We start from the raw sequence: 17,667 nt of genomic DNA on the forward strand, positions 1-17,667 counted from the left end.
CAAACTTTACCTTAACCACAAATTGTCTTGGTATTGTATTTCTTTTCAAATGGCATCATGGATTATACACTTGGTTTGCACAGAGCACTGAGCAAACTAAGCTTGTATTAAGTGCATTGATCTTATATGAGGGAAGGGCAACAAGACTGGCGAGGGCAACAAATGAGTGATTTTACCAAGAAAGGCTTCAGTCCTGCAAATTGCAGCCTCTGGAGACTAGGCACCTGCGAGATGATCTGATCTGGTTGAGCAAGCTCAATGCTGATGGGATTCTTCCTATTGCTCAGACTACACACGAGGAGAGGCACAAATTCAAATTGAGGAAGGGCAGTTACAAAATAGATGTACGGAAATTTGTCTTTATCCAATGGGTAGTTACTGAGCAAACTAAGCTTGTATTAAGTGCATTGATCTCATATGAGGGAAGGGCAACAAGACTGGCGAGGGCAACAAATAAGTGATTTTACCAAGAAAGGCTTCAGTCCTGCAAATTGCAGCCTCTGGAGACTAGGCACCTGGCCGACCGGGCTAGCCAGGTGGGTAAAGTGCCTGCCTGGCAACCCAAAGGTCGCGGGTTCGAATCCCGCCTCGGGCTTGGATCAAAGTACTGCAAAAACCTTGGGAGGTGCATTATGGCCACAGAAGCCGATGCGCCAACAACTACCAAAAAAAAAAAAAAAAAAAACTAGGCACCTGCGAGATGATCTGATCTGGTTGAGCAAGCTCAATGCTGATGTGATTCTTCTTATTGCTCAGACTACACACGAGGAGAGGCACAAATTCAAATTGAGGAAGGGCAGTTACAAAATAGATGTACGGAAATTTGTCTTTATCCAATGGGTAATTGATTGCTGGACCAAACTTCTATCTGTTGTTGTGGAAGTTGATAGCTTAAAGAAATTCAAGGAAAAATTAGATAAAATACTGGAAGGAATGGATAGGTGAAATGGAAATTGTTTATTTTATTATTTTTATTTATTTATTTTTTTTTATTTTTTTTTTTTTTGACTGATGCTGTATAAGCTTGCTTTCTAGCATCATATGACACTACTAATGCTAATGTTAATGTTGTGGAGGCACTTTACCATGAGCTACCTTTTTAAATAAAAAAGCATTGCTCCAATGTAGAAGTATATGCTTTTTATTTAAAATGTATGATATTCCTAAGGTCATGTTTTGGCACGAATTGGTGCCTCATGAATGAGGGGCAGGAACTGTAAGTGAATGACCTGACAACCCAGTGATGAGAAAAATTCACAATATGAGATGCTTGAGGGTGTACAAGTTTTAAAAGCTTAATGAATTAGGGGAAAAACATTCATCATTCCTTTTTTAGGACAGTTATGCCTTAAAAGATTAGCAGATGGTTTCAAGTGTCAATTCCCTGACAAAATGGTGCCTCATAGCATACACAGTTCTAACTTCATATATTACTCAGCAGCTCACAAACAATTTTTCATCTCCAGTGACTTGGCCAATAAATTATCACTATAGACCAGTAATGCCAAAACAAGCTGTCACAGCTGCATCTCACCACCTTTTAAAATAAACAATAGATTAACCTTTCAGCGAAAAGTAGTGCAATATCAAGACAACTTAGTGTTTAAGGAAAAGTTTGGTCTGCTGTCAGCATAAAAAACTTTGGATTAATTAGGCAGTTTAATTCCTGTCAGCCAAAAAAATGCAAGAGAGGGCAAGATATAATTTTTACTTTACATCTTTTTGGTATGGCCAAAATAGCACTGGCTATTTCATAACACAGGCAACTCTCGGTTTACGAACGAGTTCCATTCCAAGATGTTGTTCGTTATGTGTATCTTGCACTCCTGAGCTTTTACGATATGTATTGTATACATTAGCAGCTATTTTAAAGCATTAAAACCATGTACTAAACATCGATTGGTCTATAAAGTATGTTTTATTATAAATGTAAGTATGCGTTATGGTTTATCGTATTCGATACATAACATAAAATAAAATAAGAAAATAATAAAAAAACAAGATATCACACTTGTTAATTTTAATTAAAAACAAAGAGTTACAAAACAAAAATAACAAAATGAGTACTAACATAATATATGTACTGTACATATATATGTATTCAACTTTTATTCGTCAATATCTTCATCAGAGTTCAACATTCTACGTGGCATGGCATGAAAACCAACGTTTTTTTACTGGCTAGATTAGTTTTATTAACCAAGAACAGTTCAGTATAATTATCATATAATAATAATCATATAGTAAACCAATAGTTGCCTGTATAAAAGTTCTGAACATTACCAAGTTGTGATTATAGCACCTAGAGAATACTGAACATTAACTATAAAATTAAAGGTAAGGAAAAGGATTGTCTGGTATTTCAGTTGATAAATGATTAAGCTCTATAGGATCATTAGTAAGATTGTTTGTTTGTTTGTTTGTTTGTTGTTTGGTTTTTAGGAACATTAGCAACTAAGGCCATATTGCTCCGAGAATATGCGGTGGTCATTCCCTGACCTTTCCGCATCCTCATTATTTGGTGGTGACGGGCTCGAACCCCGGTCTAATCAAGAAGCGTGTGTTACACACTGCTGCTCCTTCCCACCTGGCTATGGAGCCACCCATTAGTAAGAGAAAAACCTCAGCAAGTCTATCACAGCTGTGTCCCATTCGATTAAAAAAATAAACCAGCTGGAGTTATGTACATTAAAATCACCCAAAAAAAGTATATCACTGCGAGTGAAATAGTATTAGTAATAGTAGTACTAAATTACGCTACTACTATATCTCATAATTACGGCTAAGGGTTTGCTTACTTCCCTTGCTGCCTCCTTCATTATAACTGGATAGATTCCATCTGCCCAAGGTGCCTTTTTTATGTTTAACTTCAACAATTTCTCCTCCACTTTGATCTCAGTTATCACAAAATCACTTAGTTCCCTGTTAGAACTTGATAAACTTCTGGCATTCCCCTCCTTGAATAACTCCTCATGTGTGAATTTAGATGCAAAATACTCATTCAGTTTATAAGCTACTTTAGCAGGATCATCAACAGTCAACACATCTATGTTAATTGTTCAATCTGATTCATCCCTTTCCTTCTAGAATTAACATAAGTAAAGAACTCTTTGCTGTTTTTCTTTGCATCCTTTGCCAAAGATTTCTCGTAATCTGCCTTCGCCTGCCTAACTCCCTTTGTGACTTCATTACAGACTAGCTTATATCTATTGTAGAATTCTATGTCGCCTGATATGCACCCCATGCATTTTTCTTCTCTGCCACAAGCCTCATTAATTCATCTGACATCCATTTAGACCTGAACCTTGAAAGGTATTTGCTAGTTGGTATGAAAAGCCCAGTAGCCTCCAAGATTAAGTCCCTGAAGGCTTCCCTTCAGGGACTTAATCTTGTTCCATGATTGGTGGAAACCTTAGAAGTTTACATGTTCCATGATTGGTGGATACCTTAGAAGTTGTAGCTTGTTGTAGAGAGAGCACGGTTTATCGAAGCAAAAAGTGGAATATAGTGTACATCAGCAAAACTATGGATGAGATTCCAAATCAATAGGGGAGGGGGGAATAATTAATTCCAAAGAACAGCGCTGATAGAAAAATCTGTAGAACAGGCATGCAAGAGAAACTGAATGTCTGTGTGAATGGAGTGAGTTTGCAAGTGGTGGATCATTATTTAACATGACTAGATTTTGTGATTTGTTGCAACGTATTGATGCAAGAATTTCAACAAAGAAAAAAAATTATAATTTTTTTTTGGCCGAAAAAGATTCATTAATAGCTAAATTTTTCTTAGATATCAATCACTTGGTTACAGCAGCTGGAATATCAGACTGATATTTTTAATAAATTGAATGAGCTCAACCTACAATACAAGGTTACAGCATAACTATTCTTCCTGTTGAGGACAAATTATAATCAATGAAACTGAAACTTAAAGGTCAACCCCAACATACGAAACAAAATTAATTTGGAACTTTTGATATTCTGAGTGATTAACTGAAAGAAATGGGTATTGGCATAAAAACTGCATAATCTCATACAGTTACAAAACTCATTTGAGGATATTTCCTTCCAAATAATGAAGATTTAAATTGGCTAAGAAATCCATTCACTGACTCATTCCGGATGGGAGACTTCTCAATCAAAGAATGCAAACAGATGTAGTGGTATAACTTTAAAATTTCTTACTATGCTACTGCAGCCATTTCCCACACTTATCTACTTAAATCAGCATTTCCAAACAGAAATATATACACATAATATACACAGATACACAAACACAAAAATAAACTGTACGCAGGCAGACAAAGGCCTCCGTAGCCGAGTGGTCAGGAGCGGGAGTGCAGTAGCACACACTCTTTGAGTTGACCGGGGTTCAAGCCCCTGACTGCTGAATACGGTCAATCTGCCAACCCGCAATGGACCAGCGTGGCAGATTATGGTCCATTTCCCTCAACATGAATTGTTGAGGAGGCTTCCATCCTGCAGTGGGTTGATAATGGCTGCACTTTACCTTTTTTTAGGCAGACAAATTGTTACCCATTCCATTATATGCTAATCACAATAGCTGCATCCTTCTTCAATAAGAAAATTGGGTACAATAAACTTTATTTTAATGAATAATATGATGATTTAAAATTTTTTTTTGATGTTGTTTTATTAGTGATAATACCAATTTTTCAAATATTTGGAGTTCCGTAAATGTAATACATGTATACAATGTGGTCATGTAGGGGTCTGGTCAGCTATCAAAATATACCCACAATCAGGTACTTTCTTTATTATCTTCAAAATTATGCCTGTGAGCAAAATACAAAGAATTCCTGACCAGAGGATTCTACAAAACATTGCGCTTTCAAATAGAGTTCCATGTCTAAAAAAGTATGAAAGCACTGCTATAAATAATATAGTACAGGAATCGTATTTTGTATTTCCCATTTGTTCCAATTTAAATACTTTTACAACACCAGTGAAGTGTATAAAATTTAATTATTAGTAGTTATTAGTTATATTACAATTTGTATAATTTGCTTATATCAAAATTAGATTTAACAGATTTCCTGTACAGAAATATAACTTTATCAAACCAAACCATCATTATAAAATGTCAATTTACCTTGGTTATGTTATATTTCTTATGCAATAGAAATGTTCTATTGTATCAAAAATTCTGCATATCAAATTTTACTGCTTTTTTATTTAAACTAGGTTACTACATAAAACAATATAAGCTTTATAATGCTTGTTACTTTATAAACAAAACATCAAAAATACAGTAGGCTTATTGGTAGATTCTACCATTCAAATTTTAACAAATATTTAAAAAATAAATAAACAAATAATTTTATAACTACAGCCTGGTGCATTTCCTTGATGGATTCTCACTCCACAATGTACTCGATGTGATTTACCGCAGAGAAATTATTTTCTATTGCAGTTGAAAGACTTTTGAAAACTCTATGCAGTATATCTACTTTAATACCTTTCAAGTTTATTGGCAGGTAGACACATTATTTCCTTTTACATCATCATCTTCCATTTCACCATCTTATTCTTTGTTTATATGTATCTGAGAAACTACATCTCTGTATCAATTAAACACAATCCACTAATTTAAATATCGCTACAACACCAACAATGGGGTCAAACTGGACTGCTTCAATTATGGACAAAAAAACAATACTGTAAAGGAATCAAGACATAAATTATATGTTATTATTTAATTAAATTAAATTCTAGGTGGTAGATGACTCTCATCAACCGGTACAATACCACCGCTTTGCTTATTGGAGGCTTGAAGTGGTGGAACCCATGTTTATTCTAGAGAGCTAAGTTCCGGTCAACCCTTCCCCATCTCTTCCATCATGCAGTATGATTGATGACTTTTTATGTTATGATGAACATCGTGGCAAGATCCAATATTCCTTACATTTCGAGGGTACAGCTCTAAAATGGTGTTTGCAGGCCAGCCGCTAGTTAGTAGCATGTCATGCAAGAAAACAAGTGTATGAGCTTATGCAGCATCAGCCAAAAAAAATCACACCATTCCCTCCAAATGCCTGTCCAGTTCCTGCTTAATTTTATTTAACCTATCAACTTCCACAATGACAGATGGAAGTTTGTTCCAGCAATTAACTACCCGCTGGCTAAAGGCAAATTTCCGCACATCTATTCTACATCTGTCTTTTCTTAATTTGAATTTATGCCCCCTTAGGTTCGTAATCTGAACAAGTGGAAGGATTTGAACAAGTACACTGGACCGAACCTATTGGTAACTCTTTAGGAGGCTTCCTGATCAGCTAGCGTATAATCTTCCTACCTCTACTCTGCCAGACAGTGACTGGAGGGAATCCGAGTAGTGTGTATGCAGGGGGGAGGGATAGTCGAAGCCACGTTATGTCAAGGATCTGGGTATATTCTTACCATGTGTAAAAATGTATCCCCCACTTTTATTTACTATTGAATACACCATGAATTGTCAAACTAACAGACCAAGCTTATCTGCAAAAAGATCTAAACCTCCCAAACACTTCCTAATTCATTTCACAAATATACATGGTCTCAATTCTAATCTCAACAATGTCCATTTCCACTTGCATTCTGCCAAACCCCATGTACTTTTCTTGACAGAATCTTAGTTATCGGTTGATTCAACTACTGCTCATCTCAGTTGCCCAAATTATTTGCTGTATGATTCCTCTCGCCTCAAAGGTGGTACTTATGCATATGTCCGTTCTGATATTCCCTGTCAAAGATTTGGTAATTTGGAATCTCCTCTGGTTTAAAATCTCTCTACCTCATTGTGTCACATCATTCTCCCAACTCCACTACTCACATAGAGCTCTTTGACTTCCTCTCTTTGCAACGTGACTTTCTCCAGTCCAACTTACCTAACAGTGAGGCAATTTTCCTTGGTGATTTTAATGTTCACAAGTCCAGCTGGCTTCCGTTTTCTAGACAAACCGACCCAGCTGGTCGAGATGCTGAGGCTTTTGCAATTACTAATGACCTTGCACAGATTGTTCATTTACCTACAGGAATACCGGACAATGCTAACCATACAGCCATCTTTTAAGCACGTCTTTTAAGCACCTCAGATCACAACTTGGTGATTGTCTCTTCTCCAATGTAGCCTTTATCTCATGGCTATTCCCAACCTCGTATTGTTTGGCATTACAAAAATGCAAAATGGGATAACCTGCGAGATTTCTTTTTCTTCTTTACCTTGGTCGGATTACTATTTCAAAACTTCTGATGCCAACATTTGCTCAGATCGTGTCAGTGAAATTATTCTTGCAGCAATGGAATCCTTTATCTTTATCCCACACTCCACTTTAAAATCTCGTCCTTTATCTAAACCTTGGTTTTCCAATAAAGGTGCTAAGGCTGTTCAAGAGAATAATGATGCATATTGTAATTGGCTAGTTTCTAATTCTTCAGTTTCATATTCTGCTTACACCAAATTTCGCAACTATTGTAAAGCAGTTATTAATCAGTCCAAACTAGAGTTTGAACAGGCTAAGAGTAGAAAACTTGCTTCTTGCCCTAATGGTAGCCGAGAATTCTGGTCTCTTGCCAAAGCTATTGGCCGCAACTTTTGCCCATCTCTGCACCCATCTCTCTCCAAACCAGATGGTTCTGTTGTCACTTCAGCCAAGGATAAAGTTCACCTGCTAACATCCCATTTTTCTTCCAACTCATGTATTAATGATCTTGGTAAAACATCTCCCACATTCCCAACATGCTCCATTCAATGCCTCCTGTGATCTTCCGTCAAAAGGATATCAGAAGGATTTTGACCAATCTTGATGCTAGGAAAGCTCCAGGTCCCGATGGTATTTCTCAACTTGTTCTCAAAACCTGTGCTCCTGAACTTACTCCTATTCTTTGCCGCCTTGTTTTACTTTCTTATTCCAAAGAGGTTTTATTTGCCATATCCAGCAAGTTCCTAAAAAGGGTGACAAATCCCTCCCATCCAATTATCGTACCACTGCAATTACTTCTACTCTTTCTAAAGTAATGGAGAAATCAATTAACTGCCAACTCTTAAACTACCCAGAAACCTTCCGTCTGATCAACGATCGCCAGTATGGATTCCATTAGTGTTGATCCACTGGTGATATTCTGGCTTATGTTACCCATTTATGGACTAATTCAATGGAAAGGTTCGGTTAAACACAAGTAGTTGCTCTAGACATCTCAACGGCTTTCGATTGTGTTTGGCATAAAGATCTTCTAAACACGCTTCCATCTTATGGTTTGCCAACTGTTTTTTGTAATTGGTTATTCAGTTATCTCTCTGATCGCTCACTAAGGGTGATGGTAGATGCCTCTCTGTCTTCTAACTTCTCCACTAATGCTGGTGTCCCCCAAGGTTCAGTTCTTTCCCCCACTCTTTTCCTCTTGTATATTAATGCCCTTCTTCCATTGACTGGAAATCCTATCCATAGTTTTGCTGATGATAGCACATTGCATTCCACTTTCCATTTTGAGAAACCTTGCCCTGCTCAATCAGCTTCAACTTCTCGAAAATCTGCTACCAATTCCTTAAATGCCGATCTTCAGGTAATTCTCCAGTGGGGTAAAGACAACTTAGTTGATTTCAATCCTTCTAAAACTCAGTCTTGCTTTTATCTCACAAAGAGGATTCTTCTGTTCCTATGCTTATCTTTGGTGACACTCCGATTTCTAGGCAAAATGATATATTTCTTTTGGGGATTACCCTGACTTCTAATCTCTCTTGGCACAAGCACATTACAAATATTGCTTCCTCTGCATCTAAAAAACTTGGTTTTCTCTTTCGCTCTTGGCGTTACTTTTCTTCCAAACAGCTGCTCACTCTGTACGAATCAAAAATCCACCCTGCCATGGAATATTGTTCCCACATCTGGGGTGGTGCCCCCAAAACCTCTCTCCGGCTTCTTGATTCCATTCAGAAGAGGGCAGTTAGGTTAATTAATGACTCATCTCTAACGGAGTCTCTCCACTCGCTGTCTCCTCGACGTACTGTTTCTGCTACATGCCTCTTCTACAGATACTTCCATGGGCACTGTTCTTCTGAATTAGCTTCTATAATTCCTGCTCTCTCTTTCAAAACAGTCTGAACACGTGCAGCACCAGCCAACATCCATTTACTGTCCAACTTCAAACTAACAGAACCAACTTTTCATCTTCCTCGTTTATTCATTCGACTGCCATTTTTTTGGAACAACCTTCCTTCATACGTATTTCCTGAAAATTACAATCTACAGAAGTTCAAGTCTAATGTCAACAAATACCTTCTTTCGTCTTCCCAACCTCCAACCCAAGCACGATACTAAGTACTATAGGTTCTAATACCTCTCATGTTTGGGGGTCTACATAAAAAAAGAAAAAAAAATTAATGATGTCTCAAATTAAACAGTTTTATGCCACATATGAAGAATCTTTATTTTTGTATATGACATAAAAGCGTTTACTTTGAGACATTACTAGGTATGGTGTCTTTTTTGAAAATTTACTGGCCATCCACTACTTGCCTTAAATCCATCATAATTTAAGATCTTTACCAAACTGTTCAGCCTTTTCACAAATAAATGGCATTTTAAGGAATTTTCTTTTCTTAGGGCACTGAGAAAACGACTTGCACGCATGCACACGCACACACACACACTTCTCAATCATTTCTTACTGTTAAGCAACTGGTGTTCTGCCTGCTTCCAAACTGCAACACTGTTTGTCAGACAATCTGAGAGCATATTAGGAGGAATCCCAAAATCAGCAGCAATTAGACTTATTTTTGTCACCCCTTTATACTGTCTGAATAGCTTTAATTTTATTCATAATTGAGTCTTTAGCTTTCTCCCTGGCGCTATCCTATGGTACTAAAGCTTTCACTATGTGTATAAACACGTCTACTCTAAAAAGGAAATCAAAACCAAAGCAGGCTAAACAAAAAAACACCACACAATAGGCCAATTCACACGACAAATTCATGTGAACTCTAACCGTTACATAACACTTGAAACTATCAAAACAAGTAAAATTAATGCATCTGTAAGTATATTTTATGTCAGACTTCCTGAGAGATTACCTGTTTTTGTTGGGGGGGGGGGGGGAGAGAGAGAGAGAGAGAGAGAGAGAGAGAGAGAGAGAGAGCGAGAGAGAGAGAGAGAGCGAGAGAGAGAGAGAGAGAGAGAGAGAGAGAGAGAGAGAGAGAGCTTCATGAATTTATTTTTTTTTTTTTATGTCAGCATTAACCCATTATTAAAAACAAACTTTAGCGGTATGGCCATAATATCAATAGATCATTCCTGAGTTTTTCAGAATAATTATATACACTGTAAATACTTTATCAAATATTAGAATTTGTTCCCCTAACAACTATGTCTAGTGACACTCAAGGAAAATAAAAAAAGACAAAGGCATAAAATGCAACTAGACACAGCAAAAATTTTTAAAAATAAAATGATTAATGAAACAGCAAGGAAATACAAAAACATAGTACACAAATGCTTTAACTTGGTCTAAGAAAAAGTCTTATCCACATTACATTACCTTCGTGTATCATAATCAACTGTAATTCCATTTGGCCAAAAGATGGTTTTACTGACTATAACTTTTCGTGTAGATGAATCTCCATCCATTCCAGCCTTTTCAATTTTTGGAGTTTCACCCCAATCTGTCCAAAACATCAATCTGTAAAATATAACAAAAACAAACTGCAAAACCAATATGTGGAGCATTAAGTTGGAAAGTTCCAACATATAGAGTATTCCAATTGCTTTGTCAATTTACTTTCAGAACTTTCAGTTATACAATAATCTTTTAGAAATATAATGAATTAAAATATAATTTTACTACTAGCAAAAAGGGTGAAAAAAAGCAGATATTATATGACACCAACCTTAAAAATTTCCATTCTACATAATCATAAGCATACACTTTCACTTTGATTACTCATTCCATCTAAATTTGTCTAATCCTATAAATTTAATAATTAAGCTTTCCAGTTAAACTAAATTGTGGGAAGAAAGAAGTAATATTTTTCAAATGTTCATGAAACACTACCTATGCATATCACCATAATTTTGCAAATACCAAACAATAGAACAAACAGGTTTTTTTAATTCATGCCAGAAATTAATTTCCATGTCTGCTAGGGAGAACATACAAACACTGGACAACAAATTAATCACTTGTGGTATTTAGGGTATTTAAGAGACTAAACATGTATATCTTCAATGCTTGCCTATAATAACATTTACATCTTTGCTGCTCCCCACCGACCACCATGAAAGACAGGGTGCAGAAAAAAACGTTAAAAAATGACAAAAAGGCATGATTGCTTTTGGCATATCTAAAGAATATCATGTTAAAAAAGTTGCTGAATTTTCTAATATTTCAGAAAGAATGGAAGTGAAATCAACCAGAAATCATAGCAGAAATGTGCTAAGTGACTGTGATCAGCAACAAAAGGCAGACACACACACACACACACACACAACCAGTAATAAACAATTAAAGTTAATTAACATTAATTGTTTAATAAATGATTTAGTATTAGCATTTGTAAAGGCATATGATGCAAGAGCATCAGTCAAAAAAAAAAAACCTCATTTCACCCATCCACCCACTCCAAATGTTAGTCTAGTTCTGCCTTAAATTTATTTAGACTATCAACTTCCACAACAAAAGATGAAAGTCTGTTCCACCAATCAACTACCTGCTGGCTAAAGGCAAACTTCTGCACATCTATCCTACAACTGTCTTTCCTCAATTTGAATTTATGGCCTTCCAGGAAATTATTCTGAGCAAGGGGAAAAATCACATCAGCATTGAGCATGCTCAAACCATTCAAGGCCTTATGCACCTCAATCAGATCACCTTGCAGGTGCCTAGTCTGCAGACACTGTAATTTACAAAACTTAAGCCTTTCTTCGTAAGAGCAACCTTTTGTTCCGTTCACTAACCTTGCTGCCCTTCTCTGCACTCGTTCCAGTAGCTGTACATCCTTCTTAAAATGAGGGCTCCAGACCTGTATACCTCAAGACCTCAAGGCCTGACGATTGCCTTATACAAGGGGATAATCACTCTTCATCCCTGCTAGATATGAGACTGCACAATTACCCCCAGGTCATTTTTGTTCTCTACTACCTTCAGTATAGTACCACACAGTTGATATGTTACTCTGGGGTTACTGCTTCCCATATGCCAATGTTAAACTTCAGTTGCCACTTCTCAGCCCATGTGCTCAACTTTTCTAGATCTTGTTGCAGTAGCCTATTGTCGTTAGTGTCATTAACAACCCTGCCAACCTTCATATCGTCTGCAAACCTAGACATTAAGCCTAATATACCATCATCAATATCATTAATAAATACAGAAAACAACAATGGACCTAACACTAAACCCTGGAGAACTCCACTAATAACAGTCCACAAAGAGCAGTATCCACTGATTACCACTCTTCTTTTCCCACTCAACCACCCCTTTATCCATAGCAGCAATTTGCCTCCAATGCCACACTGCTGCAATTTGTGCAGCAGTCTTCCACGTGCAACAGTACCAAAAGCCTTTCTAAGATCCAAATATATGATATCAAAATTATTCTTTGCATCCAGTTCCTTTGTCACCACATTATAGTATCCAATCAAATTGATCAGACAAGACTTCCCCTTAACAAACCCATGCTGCGTATAAGATATAATTGAAGTCTTTTCTACATGATCCTGCAGTGCTTCTTTAACCAGTGCCTCCATTAATTTCCCTGGAACAGAAGTTAAACTAACAGGTCTGTAATTACTTGTGTTGCCCTTTGATCCTCCTTTGTGAATCGAGGCCACATTTGCACATCTCCAGTCAAAACCTTCCCTGAGTCCAAGGAAGCTCTCATAATTACGGCTAAGAGTTTGGCATTCCCCTCCCTGAATAACTCCTAATGTGTGAATTTAGTGCAAAATACTAATAGATGTGCAGAAATTTGCCTTTAGCAAGCGGGTGGTTAATTGCTGGAACAAACTTCCATCTGTCATTGTGGAAGTTGATAGGTTAAATAAATTTAAGGAGGAACTGGACAGGCATTTGGAGGGAATGGTGTTTTTTTTTTTTTTTTTTTTTTTGGCTGATGCTGCATAAGCTCATACACTTGCTTTCTTGCATCACATGCCATACACTTGCTTTCTTGCATCACATGCCACTACTACTACTACTACTCATTTAGTTTGTTAGCTACCTGAGCAGAATCATCAACAGTCGAACCATCAATATCAAGTGGACCAATCTGATTCATTCCCTTGTTTCTAGAGTTTACATAAGCAAAGAACTCTTTGCTGTTTTTCTTTGCATCCTTTGCCAAAGATCTCTCGTAATCTGGCTTTGCCTGCCTAACCTCCTTTGTGACTTGGTTACAGACCAGCTTATATCTATCATAGGCTTCCGTGTTACTTGTTAATTTATATGCATCCCACGCATTTTTCTTCTCTGCCACATTTCTCATTAGTTCATCTGACAGCCATTTAGGCCTAAATCTTGATAAAAACCTAGTTCAGCAAAAGGCATAATCTGAGGCTGAGCCATAATTTCACATGGCTCAGACAGTCCCTCCTCAGAATAAAGGACCTTTCATCAACAAAGACTAATGTGAAATACTCATTCAATTCATCAGCAAGATCAGCTGAGTTAGCTAATACTTTCCAACACCCAGTGCATGAGTCCAATCTGATTTGTTTTCTTCTTCTTTATATTCACATACATAAAAAAACTTCTCCCCATTTTGTGCTCTCTTACCAAGTGCTTTCTCATACTCAGCCTTGGACTCCCTAACATTATCTGCAGTACTATTACAGATCAACTTTTCATTGCTCTGTATCTTTCCCATGAAGTCTTTTTCTGTTCTATCAGTCTAGCCAACTCCGTATTCATCCATCCTGGCATCCTCCTTGCTATATTCCCTTAATGGTATATATGCATTCATGGCTTCTGTGATTATTGCTTTGAAGGTATTCCACGATACAAATGTATTTGCCCTCCTTCTGTAATCAGTTCAATTAATAGATGTGATGTAGTGCCTTAAACTGCCACAGTCCCATCTTCTGAAATTAAAAAGTTTAACTAGTGCAACATCTTTCTTTAACTTACAACTAACCACTGTGTTATCACTACCTGCCAATGGTACCTGTACTTTAAGCCCTGTGATGTCATCTGATTCATGAGTAATGATGAGGTCAAGAATATTCTTATCCCTAGTATTTTCTCTAACGTGCTACCACAAATAATAATCATCTACTTCATTTAAAAATTTTGTTCCACATGGCAAGTTTCCCTCCCGCTTATTACAATCGAGAGATGACTGAAGTCCCCCATAATAAGACACTCACACTTGCTTGTCCAGTCCATTTGCATGTAGAGAAACTCATCATACTCGTCTGGTCTGCAGATTACTCCCACTCTCATTAAACCTTTGCTTCCAACTGACTCATACCACACAAATTCTATGCATCTTCTAACTCAGCAAAAGCTCCTTTCGTGCTCAGGCTGGTTTTGATAACAAGCATCACTCCTTCTATCTTCCCTATCCTTCCTAAATACATCATTCATACCACAATGAAACTCTTCATCCCCAATTTCTGGTTTGCACTAAGTTTCTGCTCAGAAATTCGAATTCATCCATTTTGTTGACAATAATACTGACATTACTGTAGATAGAGTTAAGACTACATATTCTTCTAAAGTTTGCTACCCAACACACGTTCTGAAGTTATTTAGGTGTGTTTCCCTAACTTTCTCTTCCTACTCATTTGAAACATTACCAACATCAGAAAATCTTGCCAACATTGGTAACGTTTCAAACAAAAATTCTTGAGACACATGCAAGTATTACTTTGATCCATATCATCAGATAAACGTATGTCTATATTACCCTCCCTCCCCCAATTAGCAGTTTCCTTGAATCCTTAGGGCAGTGGACCTCAACCTTTTTGGCCGAGGTATCCCCTGGAAGTTTGTCAAAGTTCTCAGGCACCCCCTAAGATTATCGTAGGCATAGAATGCTAAAAAAGGGGTATTTTTCAGTTTTTTTTTTTTTTTTGCACGTGTAGTGTATTATAGTGGAACCAAAAAATAATCGCTATGCTTAATATTTTAAACAAAAAAAAAAAAAAAAAAAAAAACCTATTATTATGACTCCAAATTAAAAAATAAGAGTTACAGTAGAACTTTGATTGTCCATCATCCTATTTATCGTCAGTCTCTGTAAACCGTCACTTAACCCCACCATTCCGTAATGCATTGTGATATTGGCGCCACGTTTCACTCAGTCTTTGTTTACAACTCACTGTATACAGTTGTACTTTAACCTGTTGTTTCATATTTTAATCATTTTTATTTAGTAAACCCATTGAAATGACAAAGAAACATAAGCAAGTAGTGTTGGGATTATCACAAAAAATTTAAATAATCGATCATCTAAGAAAAGGTGAAAGTGCTATAAGTATAGCATCGGTTTATGGAATGGGAAGAACAACAGTAAATAATATAAAGCTTGATGCAGACAAAATTGAAAACCACATGTCGAAAACAGATATATTTCCTTAATATAGCAGACAAGTCACTTTGTCTGCTATATTAAGGAGAGTCCAACAAATTAGCCCAGAACAAAGACAGTGAAATACTAAAAAACTTTTCTTGGAGTAAAGCGTAGCAAGAAATATCAATCAGTTTTTTTTGTGAATAGGAGAGAGAGAGAGAAGGTTTCGTTTTTCAAGAAAGAGTTAGATATCTACCTGTAATTGTCAATGTCTGTATGGACAGGAAAATATTCTTCAAAAGAGATCGACAGCTGTGTGAGGAGGCCAATTATTATTCTCCATAAGTCTGACTCTGCAGAGATATTTTTTTCAACAAGACATGTTTGTTTGTTTGTTATTTGGTTTTTAGAAGCATTAGCAACTAAGGCCATATTGCTCCGGGATATGCGGTGGTCATTCCCTGACCTTTCCGCATCCTCCGTATTTGGTGGTGACGGGCTCGAACCCAGGGTCTAATCAAGAAGCGTGTGCTACGCGCTGCTGCTCCTTCCCACCTGGCTACGGAGGCGGCACACAAGACATGTAGTAAAAGTATCAATGGTATCATACTGTCCTGCTTCAGCTCTCTTTCTCCAAAGAATAATTTTATCTCTGAATGCAATGATTTTATCACTAGCAATGAAAAGTGTTGTGTTTTTACCTTAAAGCAAAAGATCGATTGCATTCAGTTTGTCAAATATATTGGCAAGGTAAGCTTGCAAATTATAATCAGTAAACATAAAATCAATAAATCTCTGCAGTTTATCTAGTAGTTTTTCTTGTGGCTTCAGCTTTATGATCAGTATGAAACATCAATTTCAGAGTGTGATTCAATGTGCATAGGTGTAACAAAGAATGCAGTCGTAGTCACTGCCCATTTCATTGCAAATTTGCCAGAAAAGCCTTATATTTAAGCCACTACATTTCAATAATTGATGATTTCTATTAGTGTCTTATAAATATTTTTCAGTTTTGTAGGAATGCTTTTCACAGCTAAATTTTCTCTGTGAAGTACAAAGTGACTACTTGAACAGGAAGGTTGCACTACTGCCTTGATTCTCATAATAATATCTGAAATGGGGCCCTGCATAGCCTTGGACTGTCAGTACAGATGTCAATAGACTTCTTCCAGTGAGTTCATGAGTGCAAAAAAAGCTATAAATTTTTTCAAAAATATCAGCTTATATTGTAATGATTTTCAAATCATCACAGAAAAGAATGTCTTCATACAACTACTCATCATTATGCAAGTATTGAACAAATACTAACAACACAGCTAGGCAACTGCACATCAGTGCTCTCATCAAGTGCAAGGTAAAATAAGGTGACAATTGACGTCCACGAATGAGTTCATTGATACTGACTGAGCAGAGTAAAATTCTTCTTTTTACAATGTCATTAGAGCGGCACCTGTTTTATTTTTGCTGATTCATCCAAATATTGTATTGCACAGGTCAATAGTGCATGGCATTATCAAATTTTCACCAATAGCATGGGCCTCTCCTTGATATGCAGTGTGATGGCACTTTCAGTGAGGCTTCTAATAATGCTTTTTTAAGGCTCACAAATATAGATTTCACAAAGTCTTTTTTATGTAATTCTTCTTTGTCTTCTTTAAATAAGCAACAGACTTATTATTCAAGTCTCAATTTCTCTCAAAATGTCTCATCAACAGAGAGGATTTCATACCATTATTGCTGAGTTCCTGTTCACAGATTAAACATAGAGGGATTTGATTTTGCTCATCAACAATAATATGAGGGCTTAGTGTCAGCCAACGTTAAATACAAAATTGCATTTTTGTTTTAAGACAGCTTTAGTTTAACTTTATACAAGTAACAATGCATATCATGTCATAGAAATGTATTTCTCTGATAGTTTACAAGTTAGCTTGAGCTATAAGCACATTTCTGGTAAACCAAGAAAATGTCAAAAGACTTTGTAGTCAATGTCTGATACTAAACCCTCAAACAGAAGCCATATTTTAAATATTCATTTTGATAATGTAATTTTTTAGTTCTTATCTGGAGCTGATTTGCTCATAGACACTTAGTGAATAGTCATGATTACACTTACCGCTTGGTCTGTCATATTGCAGTGTTCTTGACCCTTCATCTATATTTTTG

The 17,667-nt window shown here is 36.6% G+C and overlaps 1 protein-coding gene across 1 annotated transcript in view; it reads right to left on the reverse strand.

The window, feature by feature from the left end:
* arr (low-density lipoprotein receptor-related protein 6) overlaps positions 1–17,667 on the reverse strand; it is a 324,124-nt gene that overhangs the window by 229,835 nt on the left and 76,622 nt on the right. The window contains exon 3 of the mRNA XM_090386404.1: positions 10,533–10,673. Coding sequence (XP_090242530.1) covers positions 10,533–10,673 — 141 coding nt within the window. The remainder of the gene's footprint in view (positions 1–10,532; positions 10,674–17,667) is intronic.

This window comes from Mastigoproctus giganteus, chromosome 12, assembly GCF_048544385.1.
Source record: "Mastigoproctus giganteus isolate SK-2022 chromosome 12, ASM4854438v1, whole genome shotgun sequence".
NCBI classification, from domain to species: Eukaryota; Metazoa; Arthropoda; class Arachnida; order Uropygi; family Thelyphonidae; genus Mastigoproctus; species Mastigoproctus giganteus.